Genomic DNA, 14,067 nt, shown 5'->3' on the forward strand with positions numbered 1-14,067 from the left:
TGGGACACGACTCTTTTTTCTGTGTCTGGGAACCTGGCCTTCCCCAGACAGAGGAAGCTGCCAACGTGCTTTTTGGAGCGCACAAATGCTCAGACCAGCCAGCCAGGGGAGGGGGAGGGGAGGGAGGCGTGGAGTGGGCGTGGCGATGGCGATGGGCGTGGTGGGAAAGGAGGGGGTGGGGTGGGCGGGGCGGCGAGGATGGGCGGGGCGGCAGAGATGACCCAGAGCGAGAGGAGGGAAGGGTGGGCGTGGCGACGTGGTGGGCGGGGCCTACGATGCGCGCGGACTACAGCTCCCGGCGTGCCCCGCGCGCCCCGTCCGCGGCGCGGAGTCGAGGATGCAGACTCCGAGGCGGGCGATGAGGATGGAGGCCGGGGAGGCAGCGCGGCCGGCGGGGGCGGGCGGCCGCGCCGCGGGAGGTTGGGGCAAGTGGGTGCGGCTCAACGTGGGGGGCACGGTGTTCCTGACCACCCGGCAGACGCTGTGTCGGGAGCAGAAGTCCTTCCTCAGCCGCCTGTGCCAGGGGGAAGAGCTGCAGTCGGATCGGGTGAGCGCGCGGGGGCGGCGACTGGGGTCCCCGCTCCTGGCGCGGCGCTGTCCCTCCCCCGGCCGGCCCGGCCGCGCCCGCCTGCTGCCCGGGCCACGTCGGGTTCTTTCTTAGGAACCGGAGGCGGGAAGAAGTGGCAGGAGGAGGGGCAGGGAGTGGAGCCCGGAGTGTGCCCATTGCCGTGGCAACGGGACAACGCAGGCCGCGGCCCTTTGGAACTTGGAGGCGGCCCTCTCTGGGGCGGTGGGGTGGACCCGCTTCCCAGACGGGACCCCTGCTCCGGGGAGGAGTGGAAGGGGCCGCCGTCCTGCTCTTCGGGGTGTGGGTGGTGGAGGGTCGAGGGAACAGATGGAAGTGCCTTCTGAGCTGGGCTTCATCTCGGAGGAGCACTGGCCCACCGGACACCATGTCTGGGCAGCCGCCCTGCTTTGGTCTCCTGCGTGACCTTGGGTGGAACCATTCTCTCCTCCGGGCTCAGCTTCCTCCTGTGTAACCCAAGGGACCGGTCTGGAGATGACTTGAAAGGTTCCCTGCCCCTCATGCCTAAGCTGTGACCTTGGGCAAGCCCCTTTTCTCCTGATGTATCCCAGTTGTACAGGAGACTCCCTACAGGCTGCGAGTCTCCAATCAGAGCGTGGTTCCTTTGGAAACTTGTAAACATCCCTGGAAGACTAGGGAGTTGATGGACAGTGGGGCTGGCCTTGGGGAAACCTATGCTGGGCCATATGTCACTCAGTGTATGTCCATAGTGACCCCTAATAGTGGGAAGAAGAGAGGTTCAGACAGGGCAAATTGTTGACCCAAAGTCTGGAAAGGGCAGGGGCCTTTGAACTCAGGTCCACCTGACTCCGGGCCCTTACTGTACTATCCTGCCTCTTCCCCCTCCCTCCCTGCCCTAAGTCTCTTCTTCCTGGATATAGTAAGAGCATGGACATAAGAGCTGGCTGCAAAAGGAGGAGGAGGAGGAGGAGGAGGGAGTCACACTTCTCTTGCCCTCTGTGCCTTCCTCTCCCTAGGATGAGACTGGGGCATACCTCATCGACCGTGACCCCACCTACTTTGGACCCATCCTGAACTTCCTCCGACATGGCAAGCTGGTGCTAGACAAGGACATGGCGGAGGAGGGTGAGTTGGCCCAGGGGCCTGGCCTACGGCCCACATCCTAGCCCTGCCTCTGTAGCCTGCTGTGGCTTTCCCTGGAGGCCTAGAGCCATTTCTCCCAGCCTGGTTGGATGCTTGTTTTCTCCCATGTGGGCAGGGCTGGTTCTCAGGGTCTCTACCAAGCTGTCACTGAATGAATGCTGTCAGGGAAGGTAACAGAGACATACACAGAGAATAGGAAAGGTCAGTGTTGCCCTAGGGCTTCTGTTATAGGCTCTAGCCTCCTGGGAAACCAAGTATAGTCACACCCAGAGGCAGGGGTAGGGACATGGGTTGAGACAGGCATGGGAAAGGCTCATCCTTTCTCCCGGTGATCCGGTATCTCAGATGCTGCCTGGCAAGAGCTGGCAGGCAGCAGGTGGGCGGAGCGGGTACCTCCTCCCCAATCTGGCACCTTCTGCATACTGCGCTGGTTGTGGGTGGAGGTGGGGGAGTGCTCTCTGGGAGGGCTTTGGCTCTCCCAGGCCTGCAGTGCCCACATCTGGGTGTAGCAGACAGTAGAGAAGCCACGGCAGGGAGAACCGTCCCTTAACAGAGCCCAGCCAGGGCCAAGGACGACAGTCAGTGCCGAGTCAACTTTCCCAGAGCACAGCGTGTGTCTGTGGTCAGCTGACCCAGCGGGGCCAGCTAGGATACATCACTTTTCTCTGCATCTCCACTGATGTTTCTAAAGTGGGGCAGTGGCCTGCATTCTAGGGCGCACACATTGGTCTTACAGATGTCCTGAGCCCCACACCACGGGGGCTGTTGACATAGCCCAGCCCAGCCCTCCCTACTCTGGGCTGTGCTCTCCCTTCTGTGACCCCCTAGGTGGGCCAAGTAACTCTTCAGCAGGTCAGGGCTTCATCCCTGAGCGCGAGTACTGCCCCGCTCTGCTGAGCCCTGGCAGCAGCCCGTCTGGGAGCCTGGGTACTGTGGGCGTGGCCTGGGCCCGGTGCAGTTCCCACGGGAGGGGAAGTGACTGTTGCAGCTGCGTCACAACCAACACCTATTTACAGGATCTGGACTTCTCCAAGCCCTGCTCTGCCGGCACCTTCAGACAGGGCAAGGCACCCAGCAGGCAGGCGGCAGTCTGGGAGAGGGCTTGGTGAGCTGTGTGACTCTCAGGATGCTATTCATCTGTGCCTCCCTTTCTGTGAAATGGGGGGACAGTGGCACCCACCACACTGGCTCTGCAGGGCTGGATGTCCCATCTGTCACCTGCACCGGGCAGCAGCACTGTGACTACCCCCTCCGTGTGAGGTCCTATGTGAGCATCAAGAGAGCAGGGAGATCAGAAAGGGGCCCTAAAGTAGTCCGTCTGGCTGTGACCAAAAAGTTCTGTAGGCTGGGTAGCTTATAAAGCACCAAAAGTTGTTTCTCCCGGTTCTGAAGATCGGAAGTCTGAGATCACAGTGCCTATGGGGTCAGGTTCAGGGCCATGGCCTGGCCACTTCCCATAAGGGCACTAATCCCATCAAGGGCACCACCCTCGTGTCCTTGTCATCTCCCACAGGCCTGTGGCCCTCCTAATACCATCACACTGTGTATTAATTTTGGAGAAACACAAACAATTCATAGTAGGCCCTGTTCCTCAGGGGCCCAGAGGCCAGAAGGGACCAGGAGGTCATTTGTCCTGCAGAGTAAGAAGTCAGACACGGGGAGCTCCTGGTTTCTCCTGTGTGGGGGTGACTTGCTTCATGTCTCAGATTTAGCTGTAAAATGGGATGGAGACGGATGTCCTCCCGTGTCCCTGTGATTTAGGGTGAGCACAGGTGGCTCTGTGAACAGTAAAGTGCTGTAGTCAGGGGCTACACATACAGTAGTGTGTGCGTCTGCAGTGGGAAAATTCGGGCTCTGAAGGCCGAGGGGCTTGAGTTTTCTCCGCAGTGAACTGGCTTTGTGACCTTTTCCCGATGGCTCCTCTTTCAGAGCCTTCATTCCCAGCTCAGGGAGACGATAAAAGCACCCACCTCCTGTTTTGAGAAAGGACATCACATTCAGATCACAGCAGCCTGCACCTGGCACGTGCCTGGCCCGAACTGTCCTCACAGAGCATTCAGGGGCTCAGCCCTCTCACAGTCCTGGACAACCCCAGTGGTGCACTGGCCAGGTCCTTATGCTCCGCACCGTGGGGATCTAGGGCGGAAGCTACCCTGCCATGAGCAATGTGGGGCCTCCAGAGGGAAGTGCTGCTTCTTGCCTGACTCCCGAGCCCACAGCTGCACAGCTCACCTCCTCAGGGTATATGACCAGAACAGGAAGTAGGTTTGGGGACAGAGAGGACGAGGGGAGAATGGAGCACAGGCAGCGAGACTGACCACAGCTGCTGTGTCCTCCAGGGGTGCTAGAGGAAGCTGAGTTCTACAACATCGGCCCGCTGATCCGTATCATCAAAGATCGGATGGAGGAGAAGGACTACACGGTGACACAGGTCAGCGGGCGGGTCGTCCAGCCCAGGCTGGGGCAGACGGGGAAAGGAGGGGAGGCCAGGGAGGCGGGGCATCTGTGAGGGCAGGGCCACGTCCCATCTGGAGTTCTGTCCCTGCCTCTGCCATTTTGCTGTGTGTCCTTCTCTGGACCTTGATTTCCTCTCTTGGAATTTAGAGGGTGTCAAGCCATGTCTTCAGAGAGACCAGTCCACGGGAGGGGGTGCAGGTCTCCCACCCTGGGAGGTGAGAGCTGTCCCAGGGAGGGAGGCAGCCCACCACCACACCTCACCGCCCCGGAGTCTGTAGAGGGGAGGCTCCACTGGTGACCAGACGCCCAAGCTCTGATTTCCCTCCCTCTGTTATTAACCTGCGTTCCAGTCCCAGCTCTGCCACCCCGAGCTGGGTAACCTTGGATAAGTAACTGAACCTTTCTGAGCCTCAGTGAAAAATCCCACAATGCACAGGGCTCTAGGGGAATTAAACAAGCTCCTGTGTGTTGAGCGCCTGGCACACAGTAGGTACTTAGGGCACGGCTCCCTGCCTCCACCTCTTCCTCCCATGTCTTCTGCCTAGGGTACATGTTTGGGGAGGTGGCAGCTGCCCTCCATGTGACCTTCTCCCCACAGGTGCCACCCAAGCATGTGTACCGTGTGCTGCAGTGCCAGGAGGAGGAGCTCACTCAGATGGTCTCCACCATGTCTGACGGCTGGCGCTTTGAGCAGGTGGGCTAGGGACATGGGGGCACCATGGGAGACAGGGGCCCTCTTCCTTCCTGTAGCCCAACCTCGGGGTCCCCACTACAGCCCTACTGGAGACTTCTGAGCAAGGTTCCAGCCCCAAGTGACAGCCCAGATATGAGAAGTCGAGGGCCAGGGCGCTCCCCTTGGTCTGCACCTCTGTAACAGCTCCATGGGCACAGCCCCCAGACCCCCAGGGACACCCTGTTATCACCAGGGGAGCCCCATGAAGGCTCCCAAAGAGGGCTACTCAGGGACCTGTGGTGTGTCCCAGGCCAGATGCCCTTACCAGCCAGGCTGCTTTCATCACAAGCAGTGATGTCCCAGGGGTGCACACAGTGACGTCCCACCACTGGGGTTTCCGGAGGAGCACAGCCAGGGAGTGAGCCCAAGGTCAGGCTTGCTCTTCCAGGAGAAGGTCCTCTGCCCCTCACCCATCACTGTGAGCATCTGGTGTGGGGAAGCCGAGGAAAGAGAGGGCTGGGCTTCCTGGCCCAGGAGCCAGAGACTTCATTCCCCGCTGGCTGCCATGTCTCCATGTCTCCATGTCACACATCACGGCTCCTCCCTGGCCTCTTCCTCTGGGCTGTGGGCTCATGGCGCCTCCTCCAGGGGACCCCGGTGGACATTGGAAGAGGCGCATGTACAGTTCCAGGCCTGGGAGGCGATCCCCTTGGCCTTCTCTGCCAGAAGTAGAGCATTAAGGTCTTAGAGGCCCCATGGAGGACGCAGAGTGAGCCCAGGTTCCAGCCCCTGTCCCGCTGCTTCCTGGCTGAGGACCTCCTGGGCCACCACCTCGCCGAGCTCTGCCACTCTCAGGGTGCTATTTTCTGCTCTGCCTGCTGAAAGTGGGTCCCCAGAAGCCCAATGGGACCCTTCAGGAGTCAGGACCTCTTTGGCCAGAGGCCGTGAGAGTGTGGCTGTTCAGGGTCCTGGGACAGGAGTCTCTGGCACTGGCCCAGCCCTCAGAGACAGAACAAGCAGAGGAGGCCCCCTGGCTACTTGTCCTCTGGGCCAGCACCTGGCCATCTGCCCCACTGCTGCTGCCAGGAAGGAGGCTGGTGTGGGTGTGGGTGTGGGCGTGGCTGGGCTCGGGGCCGGGAGAGGCAGAGGGAGGGCGGGAGACAGACGGTTCTGGAGGTGTCCTGAAACTGGGAGTCCTACCTGGGTGGCCGGGCAAGGCGATACCCAGCCTCATCATCCCTGCCCCCACCCCCAGCTGGTGAACATCGGCTCCTCCTACAACTACGGCAGCGAGGACCAGGCGGAGTTCCTGTGTGTGGTGTCCAAGGAGCTGCACAGCTCCCCCAACGGCCTGAGCTCAGAAGCCAGCCGCAAGGCCAAGGTGAGCCCCTCCCAGCCTCAGCGCACGCCCCGCCCGCCTTACCATCCTCTGCCGCTTCCTCCCCGCGGCACACGCCTAACCCCATGGTCACAGCCCATGCCATCCATCCCATGCCACGTGGTCCTGTCTGCACGCACCAGATACGCAGGCCCAGGCAGGGGAGCAGTGAGATGGGACTGTCCTGAGGGCGCAGCCAGGGGGACTCAGTGTCGGGGTACTCGGGACACGTACTGGCCACAGGTGTGGTGGCGTGAGACAGAGAGGCTGGACCCAGTGTGACACTCAGTATGACCTGGAGTGAGCCCTGCCCCCTGGCCCCTTTGTTGTGTCCTCTGTGCAGTGAGCAAGGTGTACTTCGAGTGGGCTCCTGGGCTCCCAGATGCATAGGTGATTCCCAGGGGGTGGTGAAGGTCCCTGGTCCTGCCGTTTCCAGGCTTCTCTGCAAGCTCTGCATGCAGGGTGCCAGGAGCCCTGGCGACCTGCCCTGGCTTTCCACCCCGACTCGGGAGGGCTGTCCTAAGGGGACATCTGGCAGCATCAGCACTGTAGACGAGGGGTAGAGTGGGGTCCTGTTCCCTGGACCTGAGCTGGCTGGAAGCCCCACAGGCCTCTGGTACGGCCGGCAGAGGAGGCTGGAGCTAGGCTGGGAACAGAGAGCCCGTTTCTCCTGGGGACCTGTTCCTGTGCACTGAAGGCTCAGGAGCTCCAGCTTCCTGTCTGTCTGTCTGTCTGCTGTCCTGTCCTGCTGAAGGTCCCCGGCCTAGCTCACCCCTGTGGGTGCCAGCCATCGGCACTGCCGTGCAGGACTGCAGAGTGAGCCCGCCACTCTGCCTTCCCTTGTCACAAGACACTGCTGCTGGTGTTCCCAGTCTGGCCAGCATTGGCCCTGTGCTCCCTCGACGAGCTCTCCCAAATCTGTCCTCCCACAGCCAGGTAGTGCCAGGCGCCCTTGCAGATACCAGTGACTCCCATCCGTCCCTCTTCCACCTCTCGCCCGAGCACCTGCGAGCGTGACAGTAGCCAGACTGACTCAGCCTCAGCTAGCCCTTCCCCAGGCTTCCCAGGGGGCTGGAGAGGGTGCCCCAGCGTGTGGCTGTCACCCACTCTCTCCAGAGGTCCCCTTGTCTTGCCTGTCTGCTCTAGCCTGAGCTCGGGGTCCGTGGGGGCAGCCGCCCGGGCCCCCTCGTTAGTGTGTGCACTCTCTCTTCCCTGGGTCCGCCGGCGGCCGCAGAGCGCGGAGGAGCAGCTGGAGGAGCGGCAGCGGCAGGAGGAGGAGGTGGAGGAGGTGGAGGTGGCACAGGTGCAGGTGGAGGCAGATGCCCAGGAGAAAGGTGCAGCCCACCCCCAGGAGGAGGATTGCTAACAGCCGAGCCAGCAAGCGGACCTCCGCCCTCTCCCTGCTGGAGCCAGCTGCAGCCGGCCAGGCCGGGGGGGCGGGCTGCAGGGTTAGCTCAGTGCCTGGCGCCTGGCCGCCGCCCGCATAACCTTCCCTTCTCTTACTTTCTCTTTGCAGCCCAGTCATCTCAGGATCCCGCTAACCTTCCCTCCCTCCCACCACTGCCTCCTCCGCTTCCCGCTGGAGGTTCCGCCTCATCTTCATCCACCTCCTCTTCCTCCTGGACCTCATCTGCACCCTGCCTCCTCCCTCTCTGCCCCTGTCCGGGTTTCCTCTCTGCCTGCTCGCACCTCCATCCCGGTGCTGCCCTCGTCCCAGATCCCCCAGCCCCGCATCCCAGAGCATCCCGCCTGCCACTGCCTCCCTCCTCCCCCCTCCTGGCCCCTCCGGCCTCCCGGCCTGGGGAAGAGGGCCACAGCCGTGTGCCCAGCAGCACCGCCACTGCCACCGGGCACCTATGAGGCTGGCCTTGGTCCTGGGCGCCGCCCCGCACAGCTCCTGCCACTGCCACTGCTCACCTCTCCTCCTTGCAGGTCCCAGGCTGCACCCTCCCGGCTCCGAGCCTGCTCCCCGGCCCTGCACCCACCCCCAGAGCTGCCATCCCTGGTTGGTAGCCCGGCGGGCTGGAGGGAGGGCGGAGGCCAGGAGGGTGCACAGCTCTGGCCCTTGCACTGGAGCCGAGGGCACTCTTCCCACTGACTTTCCCACCCCCCGAAGTCCCTCACCCTGTCTTGGGGTGAGCCCTGGGGCAGAAAGTCAGGAGAGAGGGCCCTTGCCCACCTGCCCACCAGCACCTGAGCCAGGCTGGGGGCGGGGCTGGAACCCTGTGCCTCAGCCTCATCCATGCGACCCCAGGAGCTCCCATCACCGCAGGGGACCCTGGTCCCCTGTTTCTGGGGGACGGGCAGGCGAGGCCAGGCCACATGTGGACACCCTAAGCCAATGCGGAGTCAGCCAGAGCTGGTTAAGGATGGGACTTCGGCAGAAAAGCCCTGGCCAGGTGCCCATGAGCCCCGCCTCGGTCTTACCTGTGCCAGCTGTGTAACCTTGGGCGAGTCACTGTCCCTCTCTGGGCTGCATTTGGTTCTAAAATGGGGACAGGCAGCCATCCTGGGACTCCTCCTCCCTGAGACAGCAGTGACGTGGCCTCTCCCAGTCCTGTCCCCACCAGAGCGGCCTCTCCAGGGAGTCAGCACCCAGCCCAGGCGGGGCCAGGGCTCAGGGTTCGGGATGGGTTAGCCGGTAGGCCCTCCTGCCCCCTCCTCCTTGGTTCCCGCTCCGCCTCCTCGGGGCCTCAGCCCTGCTCCCCCAGAGCAGCCTGTGACTCACCTGCCTCTCTCTCCCCCTCTCCTCCCCTCTCCCCTTGACTCCTCACTGGCCCTGGTCTTCTGACCCCTCCTCTCCTGTTGCCCCTTCTCCCTCTTATCTTCTAGCTATTACAAGCCAGAGGCACCCGGATGTGAGGCCCCAGATCACCTCCAGGGACGGGGGGTTCCGATCCGAAATCCTTTATTTTTGTACCACGGGGTGGGCCCCTGGCCCCAGAAGGAAGAAGCGCTCTCCCCCCTGCCACTTGTGTCTACACCTGTGGGGCTGTGACCTACCCCTGCCCCTGGCGGCAGGCTCGCAAGGCCTGCGGTGGGCCCTTAGCCCTGTGGGCAGAGCCACCTGCCGCTGGCCCAAGTGTGGCGCTGTCCGGCTGTGTCTGCCAGGCCCCTCTGTCCCCGTGCCCAGGTCCCCCTGCTGCATGGTAGATGTACTCCCTTCTGGTCCCGTTACATCACCTCCTTGAGCCTCAGTTTCCCTGTCAGTGGGGTAACCCTCCTGCCCACCTACCTCACGGGGTTGTGGGGTGCAGCAAAGAGCAGAGTCCCTGAAAGCCCTCAGAGTCGGACTGCCCTCCTCTCCCCCTTGGGGGCCAGCCCACCCCCAAGCAGGACACTATTTGCCAGTAGAGATTCAGGCATAGGGGGGCAGGGTGTGGCGATTCAGCCCTTCCCAGAGGAAGGGGTAGGTGACATGGCCTTCACCGTGGCTGTCCCCGTGCCCACCCATGTGCAGGGCTGCAGAGCACCCTGCCCAGCCAGGAACAGACCCCTCCCTCAGTCAGAGCCCAGGCTGGCCAGGACAGGCGGTGCCAGGGGCCCTCTGTGTGTGACCTCCAGGACGGGTGCTGACCTCAGCTGTGTCCCCCCTTCACAGAATAAACTGAAGAAACAGCCTGGCCGCTGCCTCTTTCTGCAGGCGACTGCTGGGGACGGGCCAAACCCAGGCAGGCAGGAACCGCCCCTACCTGGCTGTCAGCTGAGCCAGGTTGAGGGACTGGTCAGGCCGTGGCTGCATCCCTGCCAGGTGCCTGGAGCCCAGCAGTGGGAACCAGGGCCCCAGCTGTATCCTGACCTCAGGTTGGCCCTCCCTTCCCTGAGACCCCAACCCCTGCACCCCACTGCACCCCCCAACCCCGCAGGCCAGGCCTCTGCTGCGCTCCCTGCTCTCCTAGACTCTGGACACTGCTTCCCTTTCCAACCGGGCCTAGCCAGTTCCTTCCGCGGGCCCAACCCAGCAGTGACGGCCTCAGGTGCCGTGTCACCCGGGCAGGCTCCTGCCCAACTCCGCAGCTCACAGCTCACCTCAGAGCCCCCCAGCCCCCACCTCCTTGCAGCAAAACTGTGGCCTTGGAATCTGAGTTTTAGGAGAGCACCCCAGGGATCACAGCTCAGTTCTCCCAGTGTACATGGGGCAGGTGACTGTACCCCCCCATGTTGCCCACCACAGACCTGCCTGCCTGCGTCTCCCTCTGCTCCCCTTCCGCCTACTCCCCGCCTCTCCTCTCCCAGTTAGGCCTCCAGGAAGAGTGATCCACACCCCCCACCACTCCACCACCATGGCTTGTCACCAGCCCCGCCCTGCCACCCCGGTATCCAGTCCCAGCCACTCCCTGGGCCCTGCGCTGGCCTCCCAGCCGGCTGCCTCCAGGCTGCACTACAGGGTGAATCCACTCGGTTGTCTCTGCTCTGGCTGCTTGTCACATCCTTAGCTCAGCCCCAAGTCTGCCTTTCCAGCCTCAGTTTACCTCCTTGAGTCCCCTCAGTCCGTCCCTTCTCGGCCTCTTGTGGTGATGACCCAGGGCTTGCTGTACCCAGGATGCCATGTTCTGCGTGGACTCTGCTCAGGCTCCACCCCTGCCTGGAGTGCCCCCGCCACAGCCTGCAGGCAGCCTTCCTGTACCTCCCAGCTCACAGCCCGTGTCCCCTGTGTCCCCTGTGTCCCCTCGTCCCCATGCTGAGACCCGGAGCTGCATTCTTTATCTCTGTGGCCCACAGTCCCCGCTCCAGGCACATCTGGGCTCCGCCTGGAGGAGGGGGCGCTGGAACCTATGACATGTCCACTGAGCGAGTGACGGGGACATTGGGGCAGGGCCACACACGGAATGGGTTCTGCGGCTGGCTCTACTCTCAGCTGCCACCCAGTGCCATCGTGGGGCACCCTCGCCCCTCTCTGAGCCACAGTTTCCTTCCAGGATTCCAGCAGGGACCCATCACTCATCTGTCCTGTCCTCCTGGTGTGACCTGAGTGTCCCCAAGCTATGGCCTCCCAGCCCTCAGTGGCCTCCACTGACTGCCCCTTGATGCCTTCTGGACACTTGGCGAGCAGGCTAAGCGGAAGCAAGGGCTCCTTCGAGGGCGCGCGGCAGGGCCAGTCCCCATTCAGTCGCCAGCAGCAGGGCCTCATGGGTCAGGCGCTTTATTCCGAGTGAGCTGCCCTTGTTGACTGGCAGCAGAGGTGGGTGGGGCCCTCCAGATGAGGCCCCCCACCCTTTGGCTTATGGTAGCAGCTGCCCACTTGGCATCTCCGGGGCCCAAGGGTCCCCTCTGGCAGGAGCACCTCCCACTCCCCAGGATGGGGCAGAGGCTGGAAGCTGCTACGGGGCCAGGGCTACGCATGCGGGCTCTGCCTGGAGGAGGGTGTGCTGCCTCTCCCGGACAGAGAGCTGCACCACCCCACAGAGGACCCCCGAGATGGTGTGAAGCGAGAAGAAAGGGGAGACCAAGGAGATGGCTTGGGAGGTGATGGGGCAGGGTGTGACCCCACCAGCCTGGCCTCTTGGACCTGGGCTCCTTGGAGGTCCTGACCACAGGCTGATGGCCCTCCGGCTCCTCGTGCAGCCCTGGGACATGGAGGGGACAGGATGCTGCCTCCTGCCTCCGCAGGGCCACTTGCCCTCAGAATACTTGTCCCCCTGCCTGGTGGCGCCCTATGCGCTCTCTGTCCTGGAGGTGCCCCAGGCTCACAGCACCTCAGGTCAGCGCCTGCTGGATCCAGCCGATCACGCCTGTGATGCGCGTGTAGACACCGAAGTAGTTGGGCCGGCCACAGCCCAGGCCCCAGCTGACCAGTCCTGCCAGGAACCAGCGGCCGCTGGGCTCCCTGCACACCAGTGGGCCCCCAGAGTCACCCTGAGGAGAGGAGGAGAGAGGAAAGGGGGCAGGGTCAAGAATTTGCAGAGGCAGCAAGAATGGCACACCCCACCTCTTCCCCAGACCCCGGAATGGAGCGCAGCAGCGCTGCCTGGCCGCCAGTGAACCCAGGGCTCAGCGCAGGCGATGTCCCCACGCCCTGCCCACCTCCCCTCCCTCTCCTCCTGTCCTCTCCCCTCTGTGGCCCCAGGCCGAGGGCCCAATCTCCCCGCCTGAGGTCCCCCTGCTCAGCATCCCTCTGCTTCTCCCAGCCTCAGGCTCCTCGTCTGTCCACCTGGCCAGGAGGCCTCAGGGCTCCACAGGCTGATGTGAACTAAGGGCCAGGCGTCCTCTCCGTCCTCTCCAGCCCCACAGTGTCACCTGGCATGCATCCTTCTTGCCCTTGCGGTAGCCGGCACACAGCATGCGTGGGGTCACCTGATAGTGGTAGGCCTCGTTGCACAGGTCCTGCGCGACCAGCCGCACGTCTACTTTCTGCAGGACGTTGCTGGTGGGGCCTGCCGTGGGGCGAGATGACCAGGGTGCTCAGAAGCCCCCTTCTTGACCTCAGGGGCCCCTTGCACCTCTCCCGCTCTACCCCTCTGCCTCACTGTCCCTTGGCTTTGGCTCTCTGGACCAGTGTCGTCTTCCAGTATCCTGTCCCCTCCCTCCTCCCACTCCAGTGCCCCTGGCCCAGCTCAGCTGCGATCTTTGGGGAAGTTTCCAGAGCCTACGCTGTCCCCCTGATGCCCTCCCGTGGTCCTGCTGTCCAGCCCAGAGCTGCTGCACAAGTGCTGTGCACTGGGGTCCCCTGGAGAGCACTGGTGGGCCCTGGCACCTGGCCCACCCAGACACATGGTCGCATTCGTCTAGGGCATCAGGATTTGAAGACCCAAGTGCAGCTGGAGAACAGAACCCTGGCTCATGGTGGCCTGCAAGGCCCTGCTGGTCCTTCCCGAGAGCCTCTCTCCCCACCTCCCCCAGTCACTGTACCCGTTGCCCTGGATGGGAGCACTGCCAAGTCAGCTCAGACCCATGGCCCCTGCTGGAGCCTCCCTTAGAGGCTCTCCCCTGCTGCCGCTGTGGCCCTGATCCTCTCCATGTGTCAGCTCTTACCACTGTGTCGCCCAAAACACCCCCCTTGCCTTTCCACCCGCTTTGCTGAGCTCAGTGCCCGGCACAGCAAGTGGTCGTGTATGTGTTGCATGAACGAACAAATTAGCTAGCGTGCCAGTCTACGCCACTACCGTGTCATACTCTCAGACAAGGCCCCTTTCACCCGTGCCTCAGTTTCCCCACCTCTCTCTAGGGCTCAGGAGTGTAGCTCAGGGGCAGAGTACCTGCCTAGCATGCATAACGCTCTGAGTTCGAGCTTCACCAAACAGGTGAAGAATAAAACTCTCTACCATCTCCTGCCTCCAGGTGGTAGATAATCGCGCATTTTCAAAGCCCTCCACATGAAGCTTGAGGCCCAAGCTGAGCCTGCATCCTCAGAACTGAGGGCTGGCTCTGGGGACAGCATTCTGCTCAGTCAGCTCTGGAGGACCGAGAGCCCCCCTCTGACAGCAGCAGCAGGAAGCGGGCCTCGCCTGGGTTTCAGTCCTGTGCGACTTAGCAGATGCTAAGTGACACCTTCGGTGTCCTCGCCCATAGCAGGAGCCACCATCCCCACCCTAAACCAAATGCATTACATGCAATCGTGCTCCCCTAAAATCCAGGCTACAATGTCTGAAGAATTAAGAGCCGGTGCGGTAGCGCACGCTGTAATCCCAGCTGCACAAAAGGCAGAGACTCGAGGAGCTGAGTTCAAGGCCGGCCTTAACAAGACCCTGTTCCAAATTATAACAAGTTTAAAGAAACAAGGAAGCGGGGCGAGCACTGAGGCAGAGCTTTGGCCTACTGTGAACCAAAGACCAGGGTTCAGTACCAAGTACAAAACAATACAGGCGCTATTCATTAAGCTGCCCCAGCTCACCTCCGCCCCGCGCCTCTGTCCAGGAGCCAGCCTTTGAG

General features: G+C 62.7%; 2 protein-coding genes across 15 annotated transcripts in view; one reads left to right on the forward strand and one right to left on the reverse strand.

The window, feature by feature from the left end:
* Positions 1–293: 293 nt before the first annotated feature.
* On the forward strand, positions 294–9,819 carry Kctd17 (potassium channel tetramerization domain containing 17). Of its 12 annotated transcripts, none has more exons than XM_003470358.5 (9): positions 294–547; positions 1,564–1,672; positions 4,030–4,121; positions 4,746–4,841; positions 6,076–6,201; positions 7,433–7,532; positions 7,715–7,783; positions 8,131–8,597; positions 9,031–9,102. In XM_003470358.5, exons 1-9 carry the CDS (start codon positions 338–340, stop codon positions 9,058–9,060), a joined length of 1,299 nt encoding a protein of 432 aa, XP_003470406.3. In that variant the 5' UTR covers positions 294–337; the 3' UTR covers positions 9,061–9,102. The 12 variants fall into 12 exon arrangements, 10 of the variants coding, with proteins under 10 accessions (XP_003470406.3, XP_063094547.1, XP_063094548.1 ...); XM_063238484.1 differs by having other exon boundaries at positions 300–547; positions 8,131–8,203; positions 9,031–9,397; XM_063238477.1 differs by lacking the exon at positions 7,715–7,783 and having other exon boundaries at positions 295–547.
* Positions 9,820–11,325: 1,506 nt separating this feature from the next.
* The window catches only part of Tmprss6 (transmembrane serine protease 6), a 32,092-nt gene continuing 29,350 nt past the window's right edge, over positions 11,326–14,067 (reverse strand). For 2 of the 3 annotated variants that reach the window (XM_063238475.1, XM_063238474.1), the window contains exons 17-18: positions 12,436–12,572; positions 11,326–12,054 (exon numbers count right to left, since the gene is read on the reverse strand). In XM_063238475.1, coding sequence (XP_063094545.1) covers positions 11,896–12,054; positions 12,436–12,572 — 296 coding nt within the window. In that variant the 3' untranslated portion in view covers positions 11,326–11,895. Of the gene's footprint in view, positions 12,055–12,349; positions 12,573–14,067 lie in introns of all 3 variants that reach the window. The other variant, XM_063238476.1, reaches the window with a different exon arrangement.

This window comes from Cavia porcellus, unplaced genomic scaffold, assembly GCF_034190915.1.
Source record: "Cavia porcellus strain 051 isolate PalLab524CR breed Dunkin Hartley unplaced genomic scaffold, mCavPor4.1 scaffold_27, whole genome shotgun sequence".
In the NCBI taxonomy this organism is placed as follows: Eukaryota; Metazoa; Chordata; class Mammalia; order Rodentia; family Caviidae; genus Cavia; species Cavia porcellus.